Source organism: Lithobates pipiens, unplaced genomic scaffold (assembly GCF_037356315.1).
Source record: "Lithobates pipiens isolate NorthernLeopardFrog02 unplaced genomic scaffold, aLitPip1_a1.2 Scaffold_35, whole genome shotgun sequence".
NCBI lineage: Eukaryota > Metazoa > Chordata > Amphibia > Anura > Ranidae > Lithobates > Lithobates pipiens.
The window spans coordinates 27,097,817-27,121,645 of record NW_027507811.1 but is presented as its reverse complement, the minus strand read 5'-3'; the positions used below and the strand labels follow the sequence as shown (position 1 = coordinate 27,121,645).

Sequence of the window (23,829 nt, the reverse complement as noted above, 5' to 3'; positions counted from 1 at the left end):
TAATAGTAAAAAAGAGAAACATTTTGCAGAAAAATTATAGCTGACAGGGAAAGAGGAGGCTCTCTTTAAATTTATTAAATAATTTTAATTTTTAAATTTTTAATTTTATTAAATACATTTATTTATTTAATAAATTTGCTAATTTTCTCTTTATGCAACAAAAAAATATTAATGGTAAAAAAGAGAAAATTAACAAAATTATAATAGCTAATGGCGCTATATAGCTCATTCCCTTTTTGCAAGACAAAGGAACAAACAAAATATTAATGCTAAAAAAGAGAGAAAAAAATGGGAGGCTTTTTTTTTCTTTTTATTTGCTCATTATTTTATGTAACAAAAAAGTAACAAACAAAACAAAAACATATTAATGGTAAAAAAGAGAGAAAAATTTCAGAAAAATAACAGCTATTGGAAAAAGGGGAGGGTTTATTTTCTTTTTTCTTTGTAATTTGCTCATTTTCTCTTTATGCAACAAAAAAAATATTAATGGTAAAGAAGAGAAACGATTTGCAGGAAAATAATAGCCAACGATAGAAGGGAATGCTTTCTTTTTTTTTTTTTTTATTTGCTTATTCTCTTATGCAACAAAAAGGTAACAAACAAAAAAAAAATATTAATGGTACAAAAAAGGGAAAAAAATAGCAGAAAATGAATAGCTAAAGGGGGAGGGTTTTTTTTTTTTTCTTTCTTAGTCTCCTTATGTTACTTAGGGAGAAGGGGATGCTTTTTTTTTCTCATTTTCTTTTTATGCAACAAAATATACCCAAATTAAATAAAAAAAAAAAAAAAAAAATATATATATATATATATATATATATATATATATATATATATATTAAAAAGGTAAGAAAAATGGGGGAAAGAAATCAGCAGAAAATAATAGTTAAGGGGAGACGGGAAGAAGGGAGTTAAGTAGGACTGATTAGGGTTAACAAGGGGTCAAATAAGAATAAAAATAAAAATGTTAAAAATCTTTAAATAAAATAATTTAAAGATTTTTTTTTTTACGTTTAGGGTTGATGCAGACTAAAGGTCACATAAATGAAATAGTAAATCCAATGTAACATTACTCTGTTACATGATATTGCAAGTGTTATTTTACAAAGGAGTCTGCATTTTGACAGATATTCCTATTGTGTAATAAAAAAAAATGCCTGCTGTCGTTTTGACAGCCGCTAATACCAGCGGAGGAAGCAGCAGTGGAGGTGTGTCCTAAAAAAATTCTCTGAGTTTTATTAGGACGTAGCTTATATGTTTAAAATCGTCAGGTGATTAACCACCTCAATCATTTTTTGATTTTTATATTTCAGCACTGTCACACTTTGAATGACAATTACACTATCCTCAAATTACTTTTTTATAATTTTGTTAACAAAAATAGAACTTACTTTTGGTGGTAATTAATCACCACTGGGTTTTGTTTTGTTTTGTTTTTTGCTAAATAAACAAAAAAAGACTGAAAATTGTTTTCTTTATTTCTGTTATAAGATTTTTCAAATAGAAAAATGCTCTTCATGAATTCAGATCAAAGTGTATTCTGCTACATTTCTTTGGTGAAAATAACCAGAGTCAGAATTTATTATTTAATCTGTAGGATAGTTATAGATTCCACAATATATGGTATATACAGTGCCTTGAAAATGTAGAAAAAGTATTCATACCCATCCACATTTTGTCATGTTACAACCAAAAACGTAAATGTATTTTATTGGGATTTGAATGTGATAGACCACCACAAAATGGCACATAATTGTGAAGTGGAAGGAAATTTTTTATTTTTTTTTAACAAATAAATATGTGAAAAGTGTAAAGTGTGGCGTACATTTTATATATATATATATATATATATATATATATATATATATATTTATATGTGTTTTTATATTATTTTTTTATTTTTATTAAATTGTTTTCCCATTTTTTTTTTTTTTTACAAATAAATATGTGAAAAGTTTAAAGTGTGGCGTACATTATATATATATATATATATATATATATATATATTTATTTATTTATTAGTGTTTTTATATATTTTTTTTATTTTTATTAAATTGTTTTCCCATTTTTTTTTTTTACAAATAAATATGTGAAAAGTGTGGCGTGCATTTAATAAAAAAAAATATATTAAAAAAAAAAAATATATATATATATATAATACAAAAAAAAATATATATATATATATATATATATATATATATATATATATATATATATATATATACACTATTATTTTCTTTGTTATTTTTATAGCCCTATTCAAGGCAAAGTGACAGGTTCTCTTGGCAGCCCTACCAATGTTCTCTGAGGTACGGCTCTAACCTCTATCTTGGTGTCCTTTCAGGAAAGGGTACGACTCATTTATAAGGTGAGTACTAAGGTGGTTGCTCAGGTCAATCTCATGCTGAAACCGTTTCCCACAGTCAGAACACGAAAAGACTGCTTCCTCCGAAAGAGCTCTTTGGGGCCCAGCAAGGTCAACATTGCTCAAGAAGAGTTGCTCACTAACCGTGCAACAAAACGGTCGCTCTCCAGCTTGGGTCTTTTGATGCCTCATGAATGGAGTCTCCTTGCCATGAACCCTCTGATGTTTGGTGAGGTCGGGCTTATTGGTGAAGCACCTGCCGCAGTTGTTGCACGCGTAGGGCTTTTCGCCTGTGTGAAGCCGTTGATGTTTGATAAAATCAGAGCTTCCGGCGAACAGTTTGCCGCACTCTGAGCAAGAGTAAGGCTTCTCACCCCTATGGGTTCTTACATGTAAGGTCAGCTAGCTCTTCCTGAGAAACCGTTTGCCGCATTCGGCACATGGGAAAGGCTTTTCCCCCAGATGGGTCCTCCTGTGTGAGTCAAGATTGTAGGCTTGGTTGAAGCGTTTTCCCTATCTTCTGAGATCAGTTCCGTCACACACAACAAATTCTCTAGTTACCAGCCCTAACTTGGTCTCATATATGGTGACAATAGGCATGTGAGCTTAAATAAGATGTCCATGGTTCTACTGATGATGGAGCCATAGGCGGCAAAGCTACTTCTTTAATCTGACGCCCATAGCCATAGGCCTAATGATGAATCCGAACTCTTAAAGGCCACAGAACCTCAGAAACCCAACAATCACATCTTCGTGAAATGGAAATATGGGAGTATTTTAACCACGACCCACCAAATAAACACTTATTAAAAAATGATAATAATCAAATAAGTAATGGCAGCATTTGAAATGTGATATTTAAGGCACAATTGGTCAAAAATATACAAAGGGTGCATTATTAAACCCGGTTCCCATGACTACAATGAGCCCCAACACTATCAATATAACACTTAAAGGGATACAACCAATTCTTCCAGTTTCCATTTTATTTGAATACTCTCCCTTCTCTGAAACCGTCCATGTGCTCATTTTCACTACAAATCTCACCTGCAGCCTTCTAAACACACAGACAGGAAGTCCCTAACTCCTCCTTACACACATCCGGGTTCACAGCGTGGCCACCGCTTCCCTAGCAACCGGGCAGAAGGAAAACGCCACGCCTGCTAGTCGTTGATTGGCCGCCTTCTCTGTTTTTTGCATACACGGGCTGCAGTTCTTACCAGTAACCAGCAGAGGAAGCGCTTAGTCATCTGACCAATGGAACGCAAACGCGGAAGTCAGGTGAAAATGGATTTGGAACGCATAATCATGACGCGTCTCTTGTAAATTTGGGGAGCAGAGCGGCTCCAGGTAACGGGGCGTTTATCTTAACGTTCAGTCCCGCGATTCCAAAACTCTTTTCATTTAGTGAGCTGTGCCCATATCTATCATGGCAGTATACGCATCCTCGGTTATCGCCTCATAACGTCAGTAGCGTGCAGCCCCTGTGCATGCGCAGTAAGCGGGGTGAAGCCGCCGGTCGAGGGTGTAGCAGCAGGGAGCGGAGGAAGGTATATGATGGGATTCCTGTATGGGTCTCAGAGATGGAGGAAAGGGAGGGGTGGAGGAAAGGGCGGGGAGGAGATACCTGCATATAGTTGTCTGCAGAGCTGACACTCTAATTAGTGACTGTGTGTTAGAAATGGGGGGTGATCGGTCATCTGCTATTCCTGGCTGAACTGGCCCCTATTCACCCTCTGGTTTATTGGGGCGCAGTGGGCGGAGCATTTGCGCTCTGTTAGGAGGGGAGAAGAAGTGTTGGGGGAACTGTGGATATTTTCCAGCGTGCTGGACAGTGTGCTGCAGCATGCCTGTTACCGTGACAACAGGGAATCCGGGGGGGGCGGGACTATGTGGATGGGAATCTGAGCCACTTCCACCCACCACGGAGTGACTGTCCGATGGTCAGGATGAGAGCGCCCTCTCCTGGTGACGGGGCATCCGTCTCTTAACAGTCTTCTGTAACGTGTCCGCCGCCTCTTATAGCTGGGAAGAAGTCCTTTATTGTGACCACCAGTGGCGGCCTATCCATTAGGGGCGCCACCCCCTAATCTACATGCAGGGTGTCGGGTGCATGGATTTCTATATATTTTTTTTTTAAATGACGTGATTAGAGCCGGAGGCCCTAATTGGCCATAAAAAAGGGTAGGCTTGAGGGTAGAATACTCTGCCCTGCGCCCACCCAGTTGTGTGACAATAGCGAATTAATATTCGTTGTTTTCTTCCTGATTCTCCTCCTGGCCAATCAGGAAGTGGGTCCTGAGACCCGATTCGCCGGGAGTCTCAAGACCAACTTCCTGTTCGGCCGGGAGGAGAAGCAATATCCCCGACTCCATCTCCCAAAGGGGTGGGGCACTGATCGCCGTCGTCCATCTCCTGTGGGGGGCACTGATCACCGCCGTCCATCTCTCATGGGAGAGGGGTGCATTGATCACCGCCGTTCGTCTCTCATGGAGGGGGGCACTGATTGCCGCCGCCCATCTCCCACGGGGGGTATTAATTGCCGCCGTCCGTCTCCCACGGGGGGTATTGATTGCCGCCGTCCGTCTCCCACGGGGGGTATTGATTGCCGCCGTCCGTCTCCCACGGGGGGTATTGATTGCCGCCGTCCATCTCCCACAGGGGGGTATTGATTGCCGCCGTCCGTCTCCCACGGGGGGGTATTGATTGCCGCCGTCCGTCTCCCACGGGGGGGGGGGGGGGTATTGATTGCAGCCGTCCGTCTCCCACGGGGGTATTGATTGCCGCGGTCCGTCTCCCACAGGGGGGTATTGATTGCCGCCGTCCGTCTCCCACGGGGGGTATTGATTGCCGCCGTCCGTCTCCCACGGGGGGTATTGATTGCCGCCGTCCGTCTCCCACGGGGGGTATTGATTGCCGCCGTCCGTCTCCCACGGGGGGGGTATTGATTGCCGCCGTCCGTCTCCCACGGGGGGGGGGGTATTGATTGCCGCCGTCCGTTTCCCATGGGGGGGTATTGATTGCCGCCGTCCGTCTCCCACGGGGGGTATTGATTGCCGCCGTCCGTCTCCCACGGGGGGGTATTGATTGCCGCCGTCCGTCTCCCACGGGGGGGTATTGATTGCCGCCGTCCGTCTCCCACGGGGGGGGGGGTATTGATTGCCGCCGTCCGTCTCCCACGGGGGGGGGGGGGGGTATTGATTGCCGCCGTCCGTTTCCCACGGGGGGTATTGATTGCCGCCGTCCGTTTCCCACGGGGGGTATTGATTGCCGCCGTCCGTCTCCCACGGGGGTATTGATTGCCGCCGTCTGTCTCCCACAGGGGGGTATTGATTGCCGCCGTCCGTCTCCCACGGGGGGTATTGATTGCCGCCGTCCGTCTCCCACGGGGGGTATTGATTGCCGCCGTCCGTCTCCCACGGGGGGGGTATTGATTGCCGCCGTCCGTCTCCCACGGGGGGGGGGTATTGATTGCCGCCGTCCGTCTCCCACGGGGGGGTATTGATTGCCGCCGTCCGTCTCCCACGGGGGGGTATTGATTGCCGCCGTCCGTCTCCCACGGGGGGGTATTGATTGCCGCCGTCCGTCTCCCACGGGGGGGTATTGATTGCCGCCGTCTGTCTCCCATGGGGGGTATTGATTGCCGCCGTCCGTCTCCCACGGGGGGGGGGGGGGTATTGATTGCCGCCGTCCGTCTCCCACGGGGGGGGGGGGGGGTATTGATTGCCGCCGTCCATCTCCCACAGGGGGGTATTGATTGCCCCGTCCGTCTCCCACGGGGGGGTATTGATTGCCGCCGTCCGTCTCCCACGGGGGGGTATTGATTGCCGCCGTCCGTCTCCCACGGGGGGGTATTGATTGCCGCCGTCCGTCTCCCACGGGGGGGTATTGATTGCCGCCGTCCGTCTCCCAGGGGGGGGGTATTGATTGCCGCCGTCCGTCTCCCATGGGGGGGGTATTGATTGCCGCCGTCCGTCTCCCACGGGGGGGGGTATTGATTGCTGCCGTCCGTCTCCCATGGGGGGGGTATTGATTGCTGCCGTCCGTCTCCCACGGGGGGTATTAATTGCTGCCGTCCGTCTCCCACACGGGTGGGGGTGCATTAAGCTACTGGTGACCACATCCTCCTGTTACATGGCAGAAAGTCTCTAGCAGTCCTTTGTAAGGTTGCCACTGTCCTTATGTCATGTGACCATCTCTAGCAGTCTCCTGTGTTTTTTTTAAATTACGTGATTAGAGCCGGAGGCCCTAATTGGCCATAAAAAAGGGTAGGCTTGAGGGTAGAATACTCTGCCCTGCGCCCACCCAGTTGTGTGACAATAGCGAATTAATATTCGTTGTTTTCTTCCTGATTCTCCTCCTGGCCAATCAGGAAGTGGGTCCTGAGACCCGATTCGCCGGGAGTCTCAAGACCCACTTCCTGTTCGGCCGGGAGGAGAAGCAATATCCCCGACTCCATCTCCCAAAGGGGTGGGGCACTGATCGCCGTCGTCCATCTCCTGTGGGGGGCACTGATCACCGCCGTCCATCTCTCATGGGAGAGGGGTGCATTGATCACCGCCGTTCGTCTCTCATGGAGGGGGACACTGATTGCCGCCGCCCATCTCCCACGGGGGGTATTAATTGCCGCCGTCCGTCTCCCACGGGGGGGTATTGATTGCCGCCGTCCGTCTCCCACGGGGGGTATTGATTGCCGCCGTCCGTCTCACGGGGGGTATTGATTGCCGTGGTCCGTCTCCCACAGGGGGGTATTGATTGCCGCCGTCCGTCTCCCACGGGGGGTATTGATTGCCGCCGTCCGTCTCCCACGGGGGGTATTGATTGCCGTGGTCCGTCTCCCACGGGGGGTATTGATTGCCGCCGTCCGTCTCCCACGGGGGGTATTGATTGCCGTGGTCCGTCTCCCACGGGGGGGTATTGATTGCCGCCGTCCGTCTCCCACGGGGGGGTATTGATTGCCGCCGTCCGTCTCCCACGGGGGGGTATTGATTGCCGCCGTCCATCTCCCACGGGGGGGTATTGATTGCCGCCGTCCGTCTCCCACGGGGGGGGGGGGGGGGTATTGATTGCCGCCGTCCGTCTCCCACGGGGGGGGGGGGGGTATTGATTGCCGCCGTCCATCTCCCACAGGGGGGTATTGATTGCCCCGTCCGTCTCCCACGGGGGGGTATTGATTGCCGCCGTCCGTCTCCCACGGGGGGGTATTGATTGCCGCCGTCCGTCTCCCACGGGGGGGTATTGATTGCCGCCGTCCGTCTCCCACGGGGGGGTATTGATTGCCGCCGTCCGTCTCCCAGGGGGGGGGTATTGATTGCCGCCGTCCGTCTCCCATGGGGGGGGTATTGATTGACGCCCGTCCGTCTCACATGGGGGGGTATTGATTGCTGCCGTCCGTCTCCCACGGGGGGTATTAATTGCTGCCGTCTGTCTCCCACACGGGTGGGGGTGCATTAAGCCACTGGTGACCACATCCTCCTGTTACATGGCAGAAAGTCTCTAGCAGTCCTTTGTAAGGTTGCCACTGTCCTTATGTCATGTGACCATCTCTAGCAGTCTCCTGTGACTGGTGTGTCCTGTAAAGTGGCAGAAATCTCTAACAGTCCATTGTAATGTAGCAACAGTTTCTAGCAGTCCCTTGTAATGTGGCTTCTATCTCTAGCAGTCTCCTGTAATGTGGCAGCAGTCGTCTCCTCTAAGGTGGCAGGAATCTGCAGCAGTCCCCTGTGACGCGACAGCAGTCTGCAGCAAGCCCTCTTTAGTGTGACAGCGGTCTCTAGCTGCCCCCTATAATGTGACCGGTGTGTCCTGTAATGTGGCAGCAAGTTATAGCAGTCCCTTTGAATGTGGTAGCAATCTATCTCTAGCAGTCCCCTTTATTGTTGCAGCAGTTTTTAGCAGTGCCTTTGTAACCTGGCAGTAATCTCTTGTAATAGGGAGCAATTTGTAGTGGTCCCCTGTATTATGGCTTGTATCTCTAGCAGTCTCTTGTAATGTGACCAGTGTGCCCTGCAATGTGGCAGCAAGTTATAGTAGTCCCTTGGAATGTGGTAACAGTCTATTTCTAACAGTTCCTTGTAATGTGGCAGCAATTTGTAGCAGTCCCCAGTATTGTGGCTTCTATCTCTAGCAGTCTCCTGTAATGTGGCAGCAGATTCTAGCAGTTCCCTGTAATGTGGCCGCAATTTCCTGTAATGTCGCAGCAGTTTCTAGGAGTTCCTTTGTAATCTCCTGTAGCGGGGAGCAATTTGTAATGCCCCCCTGTATTGTGGCTTGTATCTCTAGCAGTCCCCTGTAATGTGACCAGTGTGCCCTGTAATGTGGCAGCAATCTCTAGCAGTCCTTTGTAATGTGGCAGCAAATTATAGAAGCCCCCTGTATTGTGAGATGTATCTCTAGCAGCAACCTGAAATATGGCAGCAGTCTTCTCTAATGTGGCGGCAATCTCTAGCAGTTCCTTGTAATGTGGTGGCAATCTCTAGCAGTCCCTTGTAATGTGGCGGCAATCTCTAGCAGTCCCTTGTAATGTGGCGGCAATCTCTAGCAGTCCCCTGTAATGTGGCGGCAATCTCTAGCAGTCCCTTGTAATGTGGTGGCAATCTCTAGCAGTCCCTTGTAATGTGGCGGCAATCTCTAGCAGTTCCTTGTAATGTGGCGGCAATCTCTAGCAGTCCCTTGTAATGTGGCGGCAATCTCTAGCAGTCCCTTGTAATGTGGCGGCAATCTCTAGCAGTCCCTTGTAATGTGGCGGCAATCTCTAGCAGTCCCTTGTAATGTGGTGGCAATCTCTAGCAGTCCCTTGTAATGTGGCGGCAATCTCTAGCAGTTCCTTGTAATGTGGTGGCAATCTCTAGCAGTCCCTTGTAATGTGGCGGCAATCTCTAGCAGTCCCTTGTAATGTGGCGGCAATCTCTAGCAGTTCCTTGTAATGTGGTGGCAATCTCTAGCAGTCCCTTGTAATGTGGTGGCAATCTCTAGCAGTTCCTTGTAATGTGGTGGCAATCTCTAGCAGTCCCTTGTAATGTGGCGGCAATCTCTAGCAGTTCCTTGTAATGTGGTGGCAATCTCTAGCAGTCCCTTGTAATGTGGTGGCAATCTCTAGCAGTTCCTTGTAATGTGGTGGCAATCTCTAGCAGTCCCTTGTAATGTGGCGGCAATCTCTAGCTAGATTATACAGTGGACACAGCCTATCTGCTTAGTGCCTTTGCTGGCCATTTTGTTATTACTTGGGTAGGCTACACCTCTCCTGTTGTTTTTTCCCCTCCCCTTTCTCTGTTATGACTGGATTGGAAGTCGGGTAAAAACATCTTTATACAGTGGGGAAAATAATTATTTTATCTCCTGCAGATTTTGTAAGTTTGCCCACCTACAATAAAAATGAAGGGTCTATAATTTTTTATCATAGTTGTATTTTAGATGATAGAGACAGAATATCAACCAAAAATCCAGAAAAAAAACACATAATACAAATGTTATAAATTGAGTATCAGTTCAGTGAGTAAAATAAGTATTTGATTTCCAAGCAAAACATGACTTCGTACTTGGTGGAGAAACCCTTGTTGGCAATCACAGAGGTAAGATGTTTCTTGCAGTTGGTGACCAGGCTTGCACACATCTCAAGGGGGATTTTGGTCCACTCTTCTTTACAGATCGTCTCTAAATCCTTAAGGTTTCTTGGCTGTCGCTTGGCAACTCAAAGTTTCAGCTCTGTCTATAGGATTAAGGTCTGGAGGCTGTCTAGGCCACTCCATGATCTTAATGTGCTTCTTCTTGAGCCAATTCTTTGTTGGTTTGGTGGTACTTTTTGGGTCATTGTCATGCTGGAAGACCCATCTTCAGTCTTTTGGCTTGAGGGAAGAAGGTTCTCATCCAAGATTTTGCAATACATGGCCCCTCAATGCGGCAAAGTCGATCTGTACCTTTTAGCAGAGAAACAGCCCCAAAGCATCATGTTTCCATCTCCGTTCTTGACTGTAGGGATCGTGTTCTTAGGGTCATAGTCAGTATTTTTCTCCAAACACACAAGTCAAGTTAATACCAAAGAGCTAAATTTTGATCTCATCTGACCACACCACTTTCTCACAATCCTTCTCTGAATCATTTAGATGTTCATTGGTATACTTCAGAAGGGTCTGCCTGTACATGTACCTTCTTGAGGAGGAGGACCTTGCGAGTGCTGCGGAAATTCAGTCCATGGCGGTGTATTGTGTTGCCAATGGTTTGTTTGGTGACTGTGGTCCCAACTGCCTTGAGATCATTCACACGCTTCTCTCGTGTAGTTATAGGCTGATCCCCCACTTTTCTCATGATCATCCTCACCCCATGAGGTGAAATCTTGCATGGAGCTCCGGACAAAGGGGGATTCATGTTTTTTTGTATTTCTTCCATGTGTGAATAATCACTCCAACAGTTATTCCCTTCTCACCAAACTTCTTGCTGATGGGCTTGTAGCCCATTCCAGCCTTGTGCAAGTCTAGTCTTGTCCCTGATGTCCTATGACAGATCTTTGATCTTGCCCATGATGGTAAGGTTTTGAATGGAAGAGAGAGATTCTGTGGACAGGTGTCTTTGATACACATAATGAGTTGTCGTTAGGAGCACCTTCTTAAATTGACAGGACTAATCTGTGTACCACGTGAGCACATACTGTAGCCAGTCTGTGGGAGCCAGGATTATTGTTGGTTGGTAGGGGATCAAATATTTATTTGACTCACTGATCTGCAACTCCGTTTATAACATTTGTGTGACTTGAGTCACTCTGGGTGGGGGGCCCGTGGAACCCAGAATCCCTTGGGGAGGATGGGAAAACCTTGTTTCAGCTCCCCATGCCCCTCTTATGTCCGAGTCACCCTGTGTCTCTAATAGAGGCACAGGGTGATGAGAACCCCAGTCTGATCTGTACTAATTGGACTATATATATATATATATATATATATATATATATATATATATAATTTATAATTATTATATAAATTATAATATTTTCTGATACTATGGTCTGCTCTGTGTTGGGTAATTTGGGGTGTGGCTGTATTCTATTGTGTCTGACTGCCTTGGTTATTATGGGATGTGTATGTAGCTATGAGGGGGAGGGGGCGAATTCCTCCACCAGCTCTCCCTGCTGATTGGACAGTCTACTGAGGAGACGTTTCAATATCTCTGTGTACCTGTGTTTCAATAAACAGTTCCATGTTGCGATTTTGTAACTGAGCTAGTCTCGCCTGGTTCTTACAATCTATGGGCTGTAATATCTGATATCTTAAAGAGGGATTCCACCAACAAAAAAAATATTAAAAGCCAGCAGCTATAAATACTACAGCTGCTGACTTTTAATAAATGGACACTCACCTGTCCCGGGTTCCAGCGATGCCCGAGGCCGATCGATCGCTCGGCTCTCGGCTGCTGTCGCCACCATTCTAGGTGAGGGAATCAGGAAGTGAAGCGAATCGGCTTCACTTCCCGGTTCCCTACTGCGCGAGCTGCGCCGCGCAATAGGAAATCTCCGCGCTGTCACTGGGACCCGTGTGTGTCCCAGCAGACAGCGCGGCAGGGCAGGAAATGGTGTAGACTCCCACGGGAGTCTATGCCCGGAAGTGGGTGAAAATACCTGTCTTTGACAGGTATCTCCACCCCCCTCCCCCCTGAAAGGTGTCAATTGTGACACCGGAGGGGGGGAGGGATCCGATCAGCGGAGGTTCCACTTTAGGGTGGAATCCCGCTTTAAGTTCCAGACTGGAGGAAGCAGTGTGCTGATGGAAGCACTCAAGCGGAGTGTGGGACTTTCCATTACAATTTTCATCCTGTATGTTTTCTGGAGTTTTGGTTGATATTCTGTCTCTATCATTTAAAATACACCTATGATAATTATAGACCCTTCATTTCTTTATAAGTGGGCAAATTTACAAAATCTGCAGGGGATCAAATAATTATTTTCCCCACTGTATAGACCTTAAATGTTCCATTGAACCTTCCCACATTAATTTTTTTTTTCCTCTCATGTTCAATATTTGTTGTGCACTCTTGTAGGGCAGGATGCCGTCATGCATCGTGAAGGGCTGCAACTTCTCATGGAAGAAGAAAGACCCCAACATCATCCTTCACTCCTTCCCAGGGGACCTCGCCGCCATCAAGTCCTGGCTCCTGGCCACGGCACAAGCCACAAAGCAAGAGTTTGAGAACATCAATGAGCTTTGCCAGAAGATCCTGGTGGGGAAGGCAAAGGGCCTCTACCGTATGTGCTCTCAGCATTTCACCATGGACTGCTACTACCAGAGGGGGATGCTAGTCTCCCTGAAGAAGGAAGCCTTACCTTCCATATTTCCCGACAAGAAGACTATTGAGTTGAAGGCCTTGAGACCGAAAATGTATAAACCCAGAAAGAAGAAAGTTCCTCCACCAAACCTGACACTGGGTTCAAGTGGTGCCCCCACAACAATGGCCATGGGGCTTCCTCTGAGGGTCGTCAAACTGGAACAAGACAATCCAGTTCCACTAAATAGTCCTTATTTAATTTCAGAACATGGCTACTATATACCCCGCAGTGATCCCTATACTCAGAGGCGGCCATGGAATGCAGATTGGAGTGGAAGCATTGGTGAGGCTTTACATCCACTAAAAAGAACCAAAACTCTTGGAACAAACACAGAATACTTTCCTGGCCAGAGACACAAGGCCACCATCACGGACAAAACCATCAGCACGAGACACAAGGAGGTCCAGACGGAAAGAAGCAAAGAGGATCAGTGGCTGTGTGGTTGCAAGCAGGAGTCCAGATCGACCATCCAACTGCCCTCTGGGGTAAGAACCACAATATATCCGTCCAAAACACTTCTGATGAACGCAGAGTCGCTTCCCACAAAAGACAGTACTCTTGACTTATCTGAACATCAACCATCGGGAATTGGGTCTTTTTCCAGTATTAATGATCTTCCCGAATTTCCAAAATCCAAAAGGTCTACAGAGGTGGTAGGTGTTTGCGATGTAGGATGTTCCTATTCGCGGCCCACGCCAAAGGAGGAGAAGCCATTAGTTATCCCCGTTTCATGTGACCCTGATAGAGAACTTGCCTCAAGACATGCAAGAAGCTACTCCTCCATAAAAGAAGAATATGACGCCAATGGAGAACAATCCAGGGAACTTGGCATCAAGCCTGAGGACACAGATTTGGCCAGGGTGGAAATTCCCAGGACAAGCAACTCGTCGGATCCTATTTCTGAAAACAAGTACATAGTTTTCGACAGCTGCCTGAATAAACTTCTAATGTGCTGCCGATGCCTCGCCGACGACAGCTGTAACGGGCGCATACGGAAGTTTAAAAAATTCTTTGTTGGGTCTAGCGTGTCCGTGAAGGCAGAGTGCTCCAATGGCCATCGGTTTCACATGTGGGACAGTCAACCATAAATGTCCAATTTGTAGGGATAAAAGCATTCTAGATAATTTATATAATACTGGGCTAGGGAATACATAATCTTCCAAGAAGGGAGGACTGGGTGGTATGGTCCAGTAGATGCTGCCATGGATGCAGTGTTCATCTCAAATTTGCATATATTTTGTGAATGTGAACTGGTAGGAAGCAACAGCCTTTCTCAGCCAGGGTTCAGTGAAAAACTTGGGTTCCTCCAGAGTTTTCAAGGGCCTTAATTCAGCAGTGATGGACTGTTCTCCTGCCTGGTAGTGCCCACCTAGTATTGGCACCAACACCACTCACTGTTTACACTGACCACCAGTGCAAGAAAGCCCTTCTCTCATTGACCACCAGTATGGTCAGGACCAACAGCCTTTTTTCATTGGAGGTCCAGTGAAAACCTTGGGTTCTTCCAGTGTTTGTTAGGGGTTCATTCAGCAATGATGGTCTGTTCTGCCTTGTGGTTCCCATGTAGTATTGGCACCAACACCACTCACTTCCAACTGGCCACCAGTGCAAAGAAACCCTCCTCTCATTGACCACTAGTATGGTCAAGAAGCAACAGTCTTTCTCAACCAAGGTTCCTTGAAAACCAGGGTTCCTCCAGAGTTTGCTAGGGGTTCATTCAGCAGTGATGGACTGTTCTCCTGCCTGGTGGTGCCTACATAGTATTGGCACTAACACACCATTCACTCTTTCCACTTACCACCAGTGCAAGGAAGCCCTCCACTCATTGACCACCAATATGGTCAAAAAGCAACAGCCTTTCTCAACCAAGGTTCCTTTAAAAAACCTTGGATTCCTCCAGAGTTTGCTAGGGGTTTATTCCAGCTGTGTTGCACTGTTCTGCCGCCAGGTCCTGCCCACATAATATTGGCACCAACACCACTCCTTCTTTCCATTGACCACCAGTGCAAGGAAGCCTTCCTGTCATTGACCACCAGTATGGTCAGGAAGCAACAGCTTTTCTCAACCAGGGTTCAGTGGAAAACTTGGGATCCTCCAGAGTTTTCTAGGGGATCCATCAGCAGGGATGACCTGTTCTCCTGGCTGGTGGTGCCCATGTGGTATTGGAACCAACACCACTCATTCTTCCCACTGACCACAAGTGCAAGGAAGCCCTCCTCTCACTGACCACCAGTATGGTGTGACTAATGTACCGTGAACTATAATCATTTTCCCTGAGACCTGAGTATTAGTTCAAGGGTTCCTCCATGTTTCAGCATTCCCATAATAATAGGTTTATTTCCTATAATCCTCAGCTCCATCTAGTGGCCATAATTTCGTATTTCCTGATTTAACATATTTCAGGAAATATCAGGAGGTTTCTAGAATTGAAAAGTGATACTGAAGTCCAAATATAGACTTATTCCAGTGACAGACAGTTTGCAAAGCCATCGCGTTCTGCCTTTTTTTATTGGGGACTAAATGTTTTTACCCTTTTTCTTTTTTACATCGTTTGAGCTTTTTATTATTATAATATACTATTGCTGCCATTGTTGTTCAGTGTTATTGTTGTTGATATTAATAGTAGTTTACTGTTTTTCCCAGTATTGTTACTATCATTATTGTTATTTTAATTTATTATAAAAAAAAATAATTATTTTGATTTAATTTATAAGCTATATTACCAAAAATATTGGGACGCCTGCCTTTTACACGCAAATTAACTTTAATGGGATCCCAGTCTTAGTTCGTAGAGTTCAATATTGAGCTGGCCCACCCTTTGCAGCTATAACAGCTTCAACTTTTCTGGGAAAGCCGTCCACAAGGTTTAGAAATGTGACTGATGTGAACAAAAAGGTCTGGCTCACAGTCTCTGCTCTAATTTGTCCCAAAGGTGTTCTGTTGAGTTGAGGTCAGGACTCTGTGTAGGCCAGTCAAGTTTCTCTACCCCAAACTCGCTCATCCATGTCTTTATGGACCTTGCTTTGTGCACTGGTCCAAATCATTTGGTGGAGGGGGATTATGGTGTGGGGTTGTTTATCAGGGGTTGGGCTTGGTCCCTTAGTTCCAGTGAAGGGAACTCTTAAGGCGACAGCATACCAAGACATTTTGGACAATTTCATGCTCCCAACTTTGTGGGAACAGTTTGGGGATGGACCCTTCCTGTTCCAACATAACTGTGCATGGGTGCACAAAGCAAGGTCCATAAAGACATGGATGAGCGAGTTTGGGGTGGAGGAACTTGACTGGCCCCCACAGAGTCCTGACCTCAACCCGATAGAACACCTTTGGGATGAATTAGATCGGGTTGAGGTCAGGACTCTGTGCAGGCCAGTCAAGTTCCTCCCCCCCAAACTGGCTCATCCATGTCTTTATGGATCTTGTTTTGTGCACTGGTCCAAATCATTGTCCCCTGTGTCACCTTCTCGTCCACATCAGTGCCTGACCTCACCAATGCACCTCTGGAAGAATGATCAATCATTCCCATAGACACACTCCTAAACCGACAGCCTTCCCAGAAGATTTGAAGCTGATATAGCTGCAAAGGGGTGGGCCAACTCAATAGTGAACCCTCTGGACTACTGGGATACCATTAAAGTTTGCGTGCGTGTAAAGGCAAGTGTCCCAATACTTTGGTAATATAGTGTATGTTGCATTGAAGCCCTGATGAAGTGCTACAGCCCCTGAAATGCGTTAAACTCCCACTGCTTCAGGTAAGCCCAATTCACAGGACTCTACTTATTCAGCATAGAAGGATGTCAGCCCAGATCGCATCTGCATCACACAATGAATAAACCCGGAACGCTGCACAGCTAGGATCTTCTGAATAAATCTTTATTAATAACAAACTGTATCCACAGAAACAGCCAGAGATCCACACAAGGGGGAGTGAGAGAGATGGTTGACACGTTTCACAATTATTTGATTGTTTCCTCATAACCTGAAACGTGTTGGATATGTAAAGAGTTTGTTATTGGAATAAACTTTTCCAGTTGGACTAAACGTTTTTAATCTGGCACCTTTCTCGTGTGTTTTATTGCTGTCTGTGTCCCCACTCTAAAGATTATCTGCCAAAACAGGGAGCGGGGGGACATCTCGGAGTCGGGGGGGTATCCCATTTTGACATCTGTCATTGCAATAGGTGTCCTGATTGGACAGTTTCTCTTCAGCCACTGCTTGGGCAGCAACTGCAACCTTTTAGGCTTCCCGAAAACATGGGGTCACCAGTAAGAATCCTCCAAAAGCAGATTGTCAGGTTCCTATGATAGTGAGCACATGTAGAAGGCTGACTCGGGGTCTAAACTCCAGCCTGCTTCTTCAGCGGAGTCCCTGATGGTGGGGATGGACTTGCAGCAGACTGGAAGCAGGTCACGGCCCCCAGATACGCCCAGCTGAAGATGTAGAGACCACTTAGATGTGCAGAGTACAGAAGAGGATTCGGGAAACAAGCTGAGGAGCCGGGGTCGGTACACAGAATAAAAGTAATGCGGGAAAGCAAGAGCACAGAGAAACTAGGAAGTTGGCCAGGCAACATGAGTCAAATTGAGCATTTCTATATATAGAGAAGAGTAACCTGATCAAGGTTTCAACCCTTCATTACTTTATCCAAAACTACACAAAACAAGGTATTGGCTAAAATTGAGTCTCAAAAGATAGCATACATTTATCTTAACCAGTTTCCGCCCAGTTTGTTGCAAAATGATGGCCAGGTGGGACTTTCATCATTCTGGGTGGACGTCATATGATGTCCTTCCAGAACGCACCCCGCGTGTGGCACTGCAGGCGCAATCTGTCACCACAGGACCCAGCCGATGACAGATCACTGTGCAGGCCCGCTGCCGGTACTATGTGATCGACGTGACCAAACGTAACAGATCACATGACAATTGTAAACAATGAATGGCTTCATTTCACGCCATCCATTGTGTTGCTGGCTGTGATTGGTCACAGTGATCACATGGTACAGGTAGGGCTAATCACAATACTCGCTGAATTTCATTCAGTAAAATTTGTTGCTTATACCAATAAAATCCATTTGTATAAGCAATCGTAATGCATAAAAAATACTAGTATAAAAACCAAAATAAAGATTCCAGTATCTATACCAGATGCAATAGCTTTCATACAAACCAAATAATATACACTTATACCACTGAAAGATGGACTTTTTTTCATTGGCCATTGCCCCCAGGAGAGGAAGTCCTGGAGATATTCCTTGTGGAATTTGTTCTGAGGAGACTCGATCAAGACACATTTCATGCCTCAACCACACAATCCAACCTAATTCCCAAGGATTTATGGTGTGTTGCTTAAACTTGACGTAACGTGAAGTCCTCAAACCAGTAACCCTTCTTTCATTATTTAGGCCTCCAGAGTTGGTAGTTTGGTACACTTGTAGCCAAATTTTCCAACTTTTATATAGAGGAAGGGACGTCTGTGTGGTCTTCTGCTGCTGCTCTAGTCTGTCCCTTACAAGGTTCCTTGTGTCGGGCCTGTGCTGTAAAGAGCACTTTTTGGAGAAAATGTTGATTTCCTGTCATCATGGACCAGTCCTATCATTCTCTTCTGATCTCTTCCACTAATAAGGTGTTTTCCTCACAAATTGGCAGCTGGCTGCATGCTTTGGAGACCATAGTGCAGTAATGGCGAACCTTGGCTCCCAAGATGTTTTGGAACTACATTTCCCATGATGCTCATGCACTCTGCAGTGTATTTGATCATCATGGGAAATGTAATTCCAAAACATCTAGGGTGTCAAAGTTCACCATCACTGCCATATTGGGTGAACATTTTCAATGAGGTCAGCAGTTTCTGAGCTGCTGCAACTTATACTATCAGTTATTTGAAACTTACATTTGCTTAGATTGCATTTTTCCCCATTCTTCTGTAGGGCAGAATAAAAGCTGGGTCCATATCAGCCTGCCTAGTTTATACGTATATTGAGATGGTCAAATAGGCTACATTAATTTCTCTTTCCCATTCTTACGTCCAGCCAAACAACAGCCAAGGCTCTAGATTAGGGATGAGCTTCGTGTTCGAGTCGAACATACGTTCGACTCGAACATCGGCTGTTCGTCCGTTCGGCGAAGTCCGAACATTTTGGTCCGTTCGCACCAAATTCGTGTGGCGCTCACGGCCCACAATGCACTGCGATGGCGCAGTGCATTGCTGGCTCATGATTGGCCAAGCATGCACTGTGACCCCGCATGCTTGGCCAATCGCAGCGAGGAGAGCCATGATTGGCCACAGGCAGGATGCCTGTGGCCAATCATAGCTCAGGCTGTGTAGTGCACGCCCCACACTATATAAGGCCGCCAGCGCGGCGGCCTTGTGTAGTGTGTTGGCGTCTGAAGCAGTGGGTGTTCTGTGTACCCTCAACACAGTACATACCGATCGTTTTCGGACGATTTTCGATCTTGCTGTTGTGTAGTGGTTGTTGTCTGCGTGCCCTGACCGCAGTATACACCGCTATATTCACCTCACCTATATAGCTAGTGATCTATCATTTATAATAGAGCTTGCAGTCAGTAGTGTTAGGAGCTTGTGCGTGCTGTCTGCGTGCTCTGTACCCAGTACATACCGCTATATCCACCTACATAGCTGTTCTCTATTTGAGCCCACTTGCCATCTGCAGGAGTTATTGGAAGTTGTGTGTGCCTCCAGCACAGCACAGTATACATCTGTATATGCCCCTTTATCTCTGGTGTTCTATAATAAAGGCATCTGCAGGAGTTAGTGGGTGTTCACACCGATCGTTTTCGAAAGATTTTCGATCTTGCTGTTGTGTAGTGGTTGCTGTCTGCGTGCCCTGACCGCAGTATACACCGCTAAATTCAACTCACCTATATAGCTAGTGTATTGCTCCGTCAAAATTTAGCCAGCCAAAAATTGATAGCAGGTTCTCAATTTTCCCAATGTAATAACTTTCTATCGGTTATTCCGATCGTGTGTATGCAATTCCGACATGCCACAAATCACGCTTGCTCAGATTCAACTACGAGACAGAAGCTGTTGGCTACTGGCTATTGAACTTCCTTTTTCTAGTTACGTTGTACGTGTTGTACGTTGCAGGTTTCAGTGTCGTGGCACCAGCACCAGTGCCTAAAGCCCAATTTTTCTGCCCCTGTTTAACAGGGGCGTTTAATTACAATTTTTGATGCAATGCTTTGCAGCAGGGCTAATTCCTGCAATAAAACTAGAGTATATGGCAGAGGTTGCAGTGTGGTGGCACCAGCACCAGTGCCTAAGGCCCAATTTTTCTGCCCCTGTTTAACAGGGGCGTTTAATTACAATTTTTGATGCAATGCTTTGCAGCAGGGCTAATTCCTGCAATAAAACTAAAGTATATGGGAGAAGTTGCAGTGTGGTGGCACCAGCAGCAGTGCCTAAGGCCCAATTTTTCTGCCCCTGTTTAACAGGGACATGTAATTACAATTCTTGATATAATATTTCACAGGAGGGCCCCTTCCTGTGCCCACCCAGAGTAACTGTGAGGACTTATAGTGTTGTGGCACCAGCACCACAACCACCAAAGGTCAATTTTTCTACCACTGTTCAACAATGGGATGTAATTACAATTCTTGATATAATCGTTCACAGCAGGGCGCTCCAGCGCCCACCAAGAGTCACTTTGAGGGCTTACAATGTTGTGGCAAAACCAACACCTTGTTCCGCCATTTCTGCAGAGCATATAGGGCAGGCCCCTACTTTAAAACATCCAACTTACAAACGTTTCCTACTTGCAAACGGAAGGAGACAACAGCAAGTGAGATGAAAAAAGATGGACGACCAAACAAATTATACAGGGGTGATAACCCTTCTCTATGTTTTCCAAAAAGCTTAAATTTTTTTTTTTTTGACTGGAGCTACACTTTAAAAATGTACCAGTTTAAAATTACAAACAGATTCAACTTAACACAACAAACCTACACAGTCCCTGTCTTGTTTGCACCGCCTGTATACTGCTGTTCTGAGTATATAGGGCCTGGGGGCCACACGTATTTCCCTTTTTTAATATGGGTACGGGGTTCCCCTTAATATGCGTACAAGACCCAAAGGTGCTGGTAATGGGCAGGGAGGGCTACCCATGCCATTTTTCTCAATGATTTTCAACCATATTGCAGGAACCAGATATAACATTAAAACCGCAAACAGCTTTAAATGACGTTATTTCCGTTAAATGTAATTTTGTGCAGGGACTGTTCTAAACACGGGAAACACGTGGCACTTCACAGGCATACTACAGACACCCCCAGGCACGATATTTAAAGGAATATTTCACTTTTTTTTCCCACTTTAATCGTCATTAAAATCAGTGCTCCCGCCAAAACAGCCGTTTTTAAAACTTTTTTTGCATTGACCCATGTCCCCTGGGGCAGGAGCCAGGTCCCCAAACTCTTTTTAGTACAGTATCTTGCATATTAGCCGTTAAAATTAGCACTTTTAATTTCGAACGTTCGAGTCCCATAGACTTCAATGGGGTTCTAACGTTCGTACGAATTTGGGGTCCGTTCGAAAGTTCTGGTGCGAACCGAACGGGGGGGTGTTCGGCTCATCCCTACTCTAGATCAGTCTTTCTCAATCCGTGGAATTCTGGGGTTTCTTCTGAGGTTGTCAGGTATCCTTGATCAATGATCAGTTTTGGTCTCTCCATTAGGTAACTATTGACGCCATCTTTTAAGCTATCTCTGAGGGCAACTTTCTTGCCAAAAATTAGAAACAATTTAAGAAGGCCCTTCTCCACTGACCACCTTTATGCTTTTCCACTGACCACGTATATGCCTACAGTATATTAGAAGGCCTCCTCCACTAACCACCTCTACACCTATAGCGGGAGGTCTTGCTCTACTGATCACCTATAAGGCTGGGTTCACATATGAGCCACATGCACCTCACAGCAGTGGTCCGGTGCGTGCTGGTTCACCGTTTCAGGTCCGATTTCAGCGCAGATTTTGGGCTGAAAAGGGATTTTGGGCTGAAAAGGACCAAAAGACCCACAGCCTTTTTTCTGCAAAACGCACTGAACCTGCTGCGGAGATATGTGAACCTGTGTTCTGCCGAGAAAGGTCCCACCGGCGGATAATGACCCCCCTGTACTGTGCAGCGTTTGCGCAGTACGAATCACAACGGAGCCGCCTAAAAATAGCCGAAGCTGAACACCTGTGAGTCAGCTGTATACTGCACCTGCGTTCCAACACTGTTGTAAGACACCACTTTGTAACAGGGCCCCTTGCGGGCTCGCTTCGCTCAGCATATTTATAATCTAACTCTATGTCCACTTGGATGGTGGGGCTTGAACCTGGACTCAGGGCAGAATGTAGTATTGAGTGTGCAGGCGCCATGTAGAGCTGACGATCAGCCGTTCATCTTCAGAGACTCAGCAGCTCCGTAGTCGTTCATACTGCGCAATTGCTGCTCCTGCGCTGTACAAGAGGGGTCATTATGTGCCGGGGGACCTTTTTCGGCAGGACACCGGCTCCATAGAGAGCCGATCAAGATCTCCTGCTATTGCGAAACTAGCAGCGCTTTACTGCCGCCTCCCCAGGTGCTGGCTGTGTGAAAGGGCTCTAATGAAGGTGACACAGGAAATTGGAGACAGTAATGAAGGTGACACAGATCAATGAGATAGTAATAAAGGTGACACAGAGAGGTGAGGGAATAGTAATGAAGGTGACACATAAAACTGGGGACAGTAATAAAGGTGACACAGAGAAGTGAGGGAATAGTAATGAAGGTGACACATAAAACTGGGGACAGTAATAAAGGTGACACAGAGAAGTGAGGGAATAGTAATGAAGGTGACAAATAGGGAACTGTGGGGACTCTAATGAAGGTGACACAGGGAACTGAGGGTACACTAAAAAAGGTGACACACAGGGAACGGAGGATATGCTAATGAAGACAACACAGGGAACTGAGAAGACACTAATAAAGGAGACACACAAGGAACTGAGGAGACACTAATAAAGGAGACACACAGGGAACTGAGGAGACACTAATAAAGGAGGCACCCAAGGAACTGAGGAGACACTAATATAGGAGACACACAGGGAACTGAGGAGACACTAATAAAGGAGACACACAGGAAACTTAGGAGACACTAATAAAGGAGACACACAGGGAACTGAGGAGGCACTTAGAAAGGAGACACACAAGGAACTGAGGAGACACTAATAAAGGAGACACACAGGGAACTGAAGGGACACTAATAAAGGAGACACGCAGGGAACTGAGGAGGCACTAATAAAGGAGACACACAGGGAACTGAGGAGACAGTAACGAAGGTGACACAGGGGACATTATTAAAGGTGACAAACAGGGAACTGAGAGGACATTGATGAAGGAGACAGAAAGAACTAAGGGGACGCCAATAAAGGAAACACACAGAGAACTGAGGGGACACTACCAATACTGGTAATTGATTGGCCAGCCCCCTCCTCCTCCATCATGCCTCTGGCAGCCTCATATTGCAGGGAAGCCCCCCTGGAGAGCCATGCTCTCCGCCTCATGTGCGTGAGAAGTCTGCAGCTGGAATGTTTGTCTAAATATAAATGTGTACAGAGAAAATTATCTTTTTTCGGGTGGGGGGGGGGCTGTGTTGTTGGGGGTGTCCCTGAATGGCAGTTTGGAGATGTGGTCACCCTAGCCTGTGAACCCCCCCCCCCCCTGCACTCGGCGGTTGTGGTACTCGGTTTCTTGGGGAGCCACAGTCCATTATGTATACTGTGTCTGGGTTCATGCAGTCTGAAAACCCAGACACATGATTCAAAACCCAGACAGTCTGGGTGAATCCCGGATATATATATATACACATATACACAAGGCATGGAGCTGCCATCTAAATTGAATAGCATTCCAAACGACTAGCCCAGCACAAAGTCCCACCCATGAGGAACAAATAAACGAATACAAGTTTCAAGTGCTCGTGTAAACCCCATTAAAATCCTCTGGAGGTAAAAAAAAAACAAGAATGACACTAAGGGTAATCAGGCTGTGCTTAATTGTCCCAGCCCTTAGCGGCTTTTTTGTTCAATGGCATGGAATGAGATGCGAGTTGGAGGGCGGAACTAAGAACGCGGCCGCTGGGAGGACAATACGCAGCACCATCCGGCCTTTGGAA

The 23,829-nt window shown here is 46.3% G+C and overlaps 1 protein-coding gene across 1 annotated transcript; it reads left to right on the top strand.

Moving 5' to 3' along the window:
• The first annotated feature begins 3,775 nt into the window (after nt 1–3,775).
• Nucleotides 3,776–16,721, top strand: LOC143956306 (uncharacterized). The gene is made up of 2 exons (XM_077466524.1): nt 3,776–3,912; nt 12,386–16,721. The coding sequence occupies exons 1-2, from the start codon at nt 3,853–3,855 to the stop codon at nt 13,757–13,759; spliced, it is 1,434 nt and encodes a 477-aa protein (XP_077322650.1). The 5' UTR covers nt 3,776–3,852; the 3' UTR covers nt 13,760–16,721.
• Nucleotides 16,722–23,829: the final 7,108 nt, after the last annotated feature.

What these genes read in the sequence shown, in the direction of transcription:
- LOC143956306 (XM_077466524.1), top strand. Translation starts at nt 3,853, where the DNA reads ATGCGCAGTAAGCGGGGTGAAGCCGCCGGTCGAGGGTGTAGCAGCAGG. An exon ending in GCAGCAGGGAGCGGAGGAAG is followed by an intron (nt 3,913 to 12,385) that starts GTATATGATGGG and finishes GCACTCTTGTAG; the next exon opens with GGCAGGATGCCGTCATGCAT.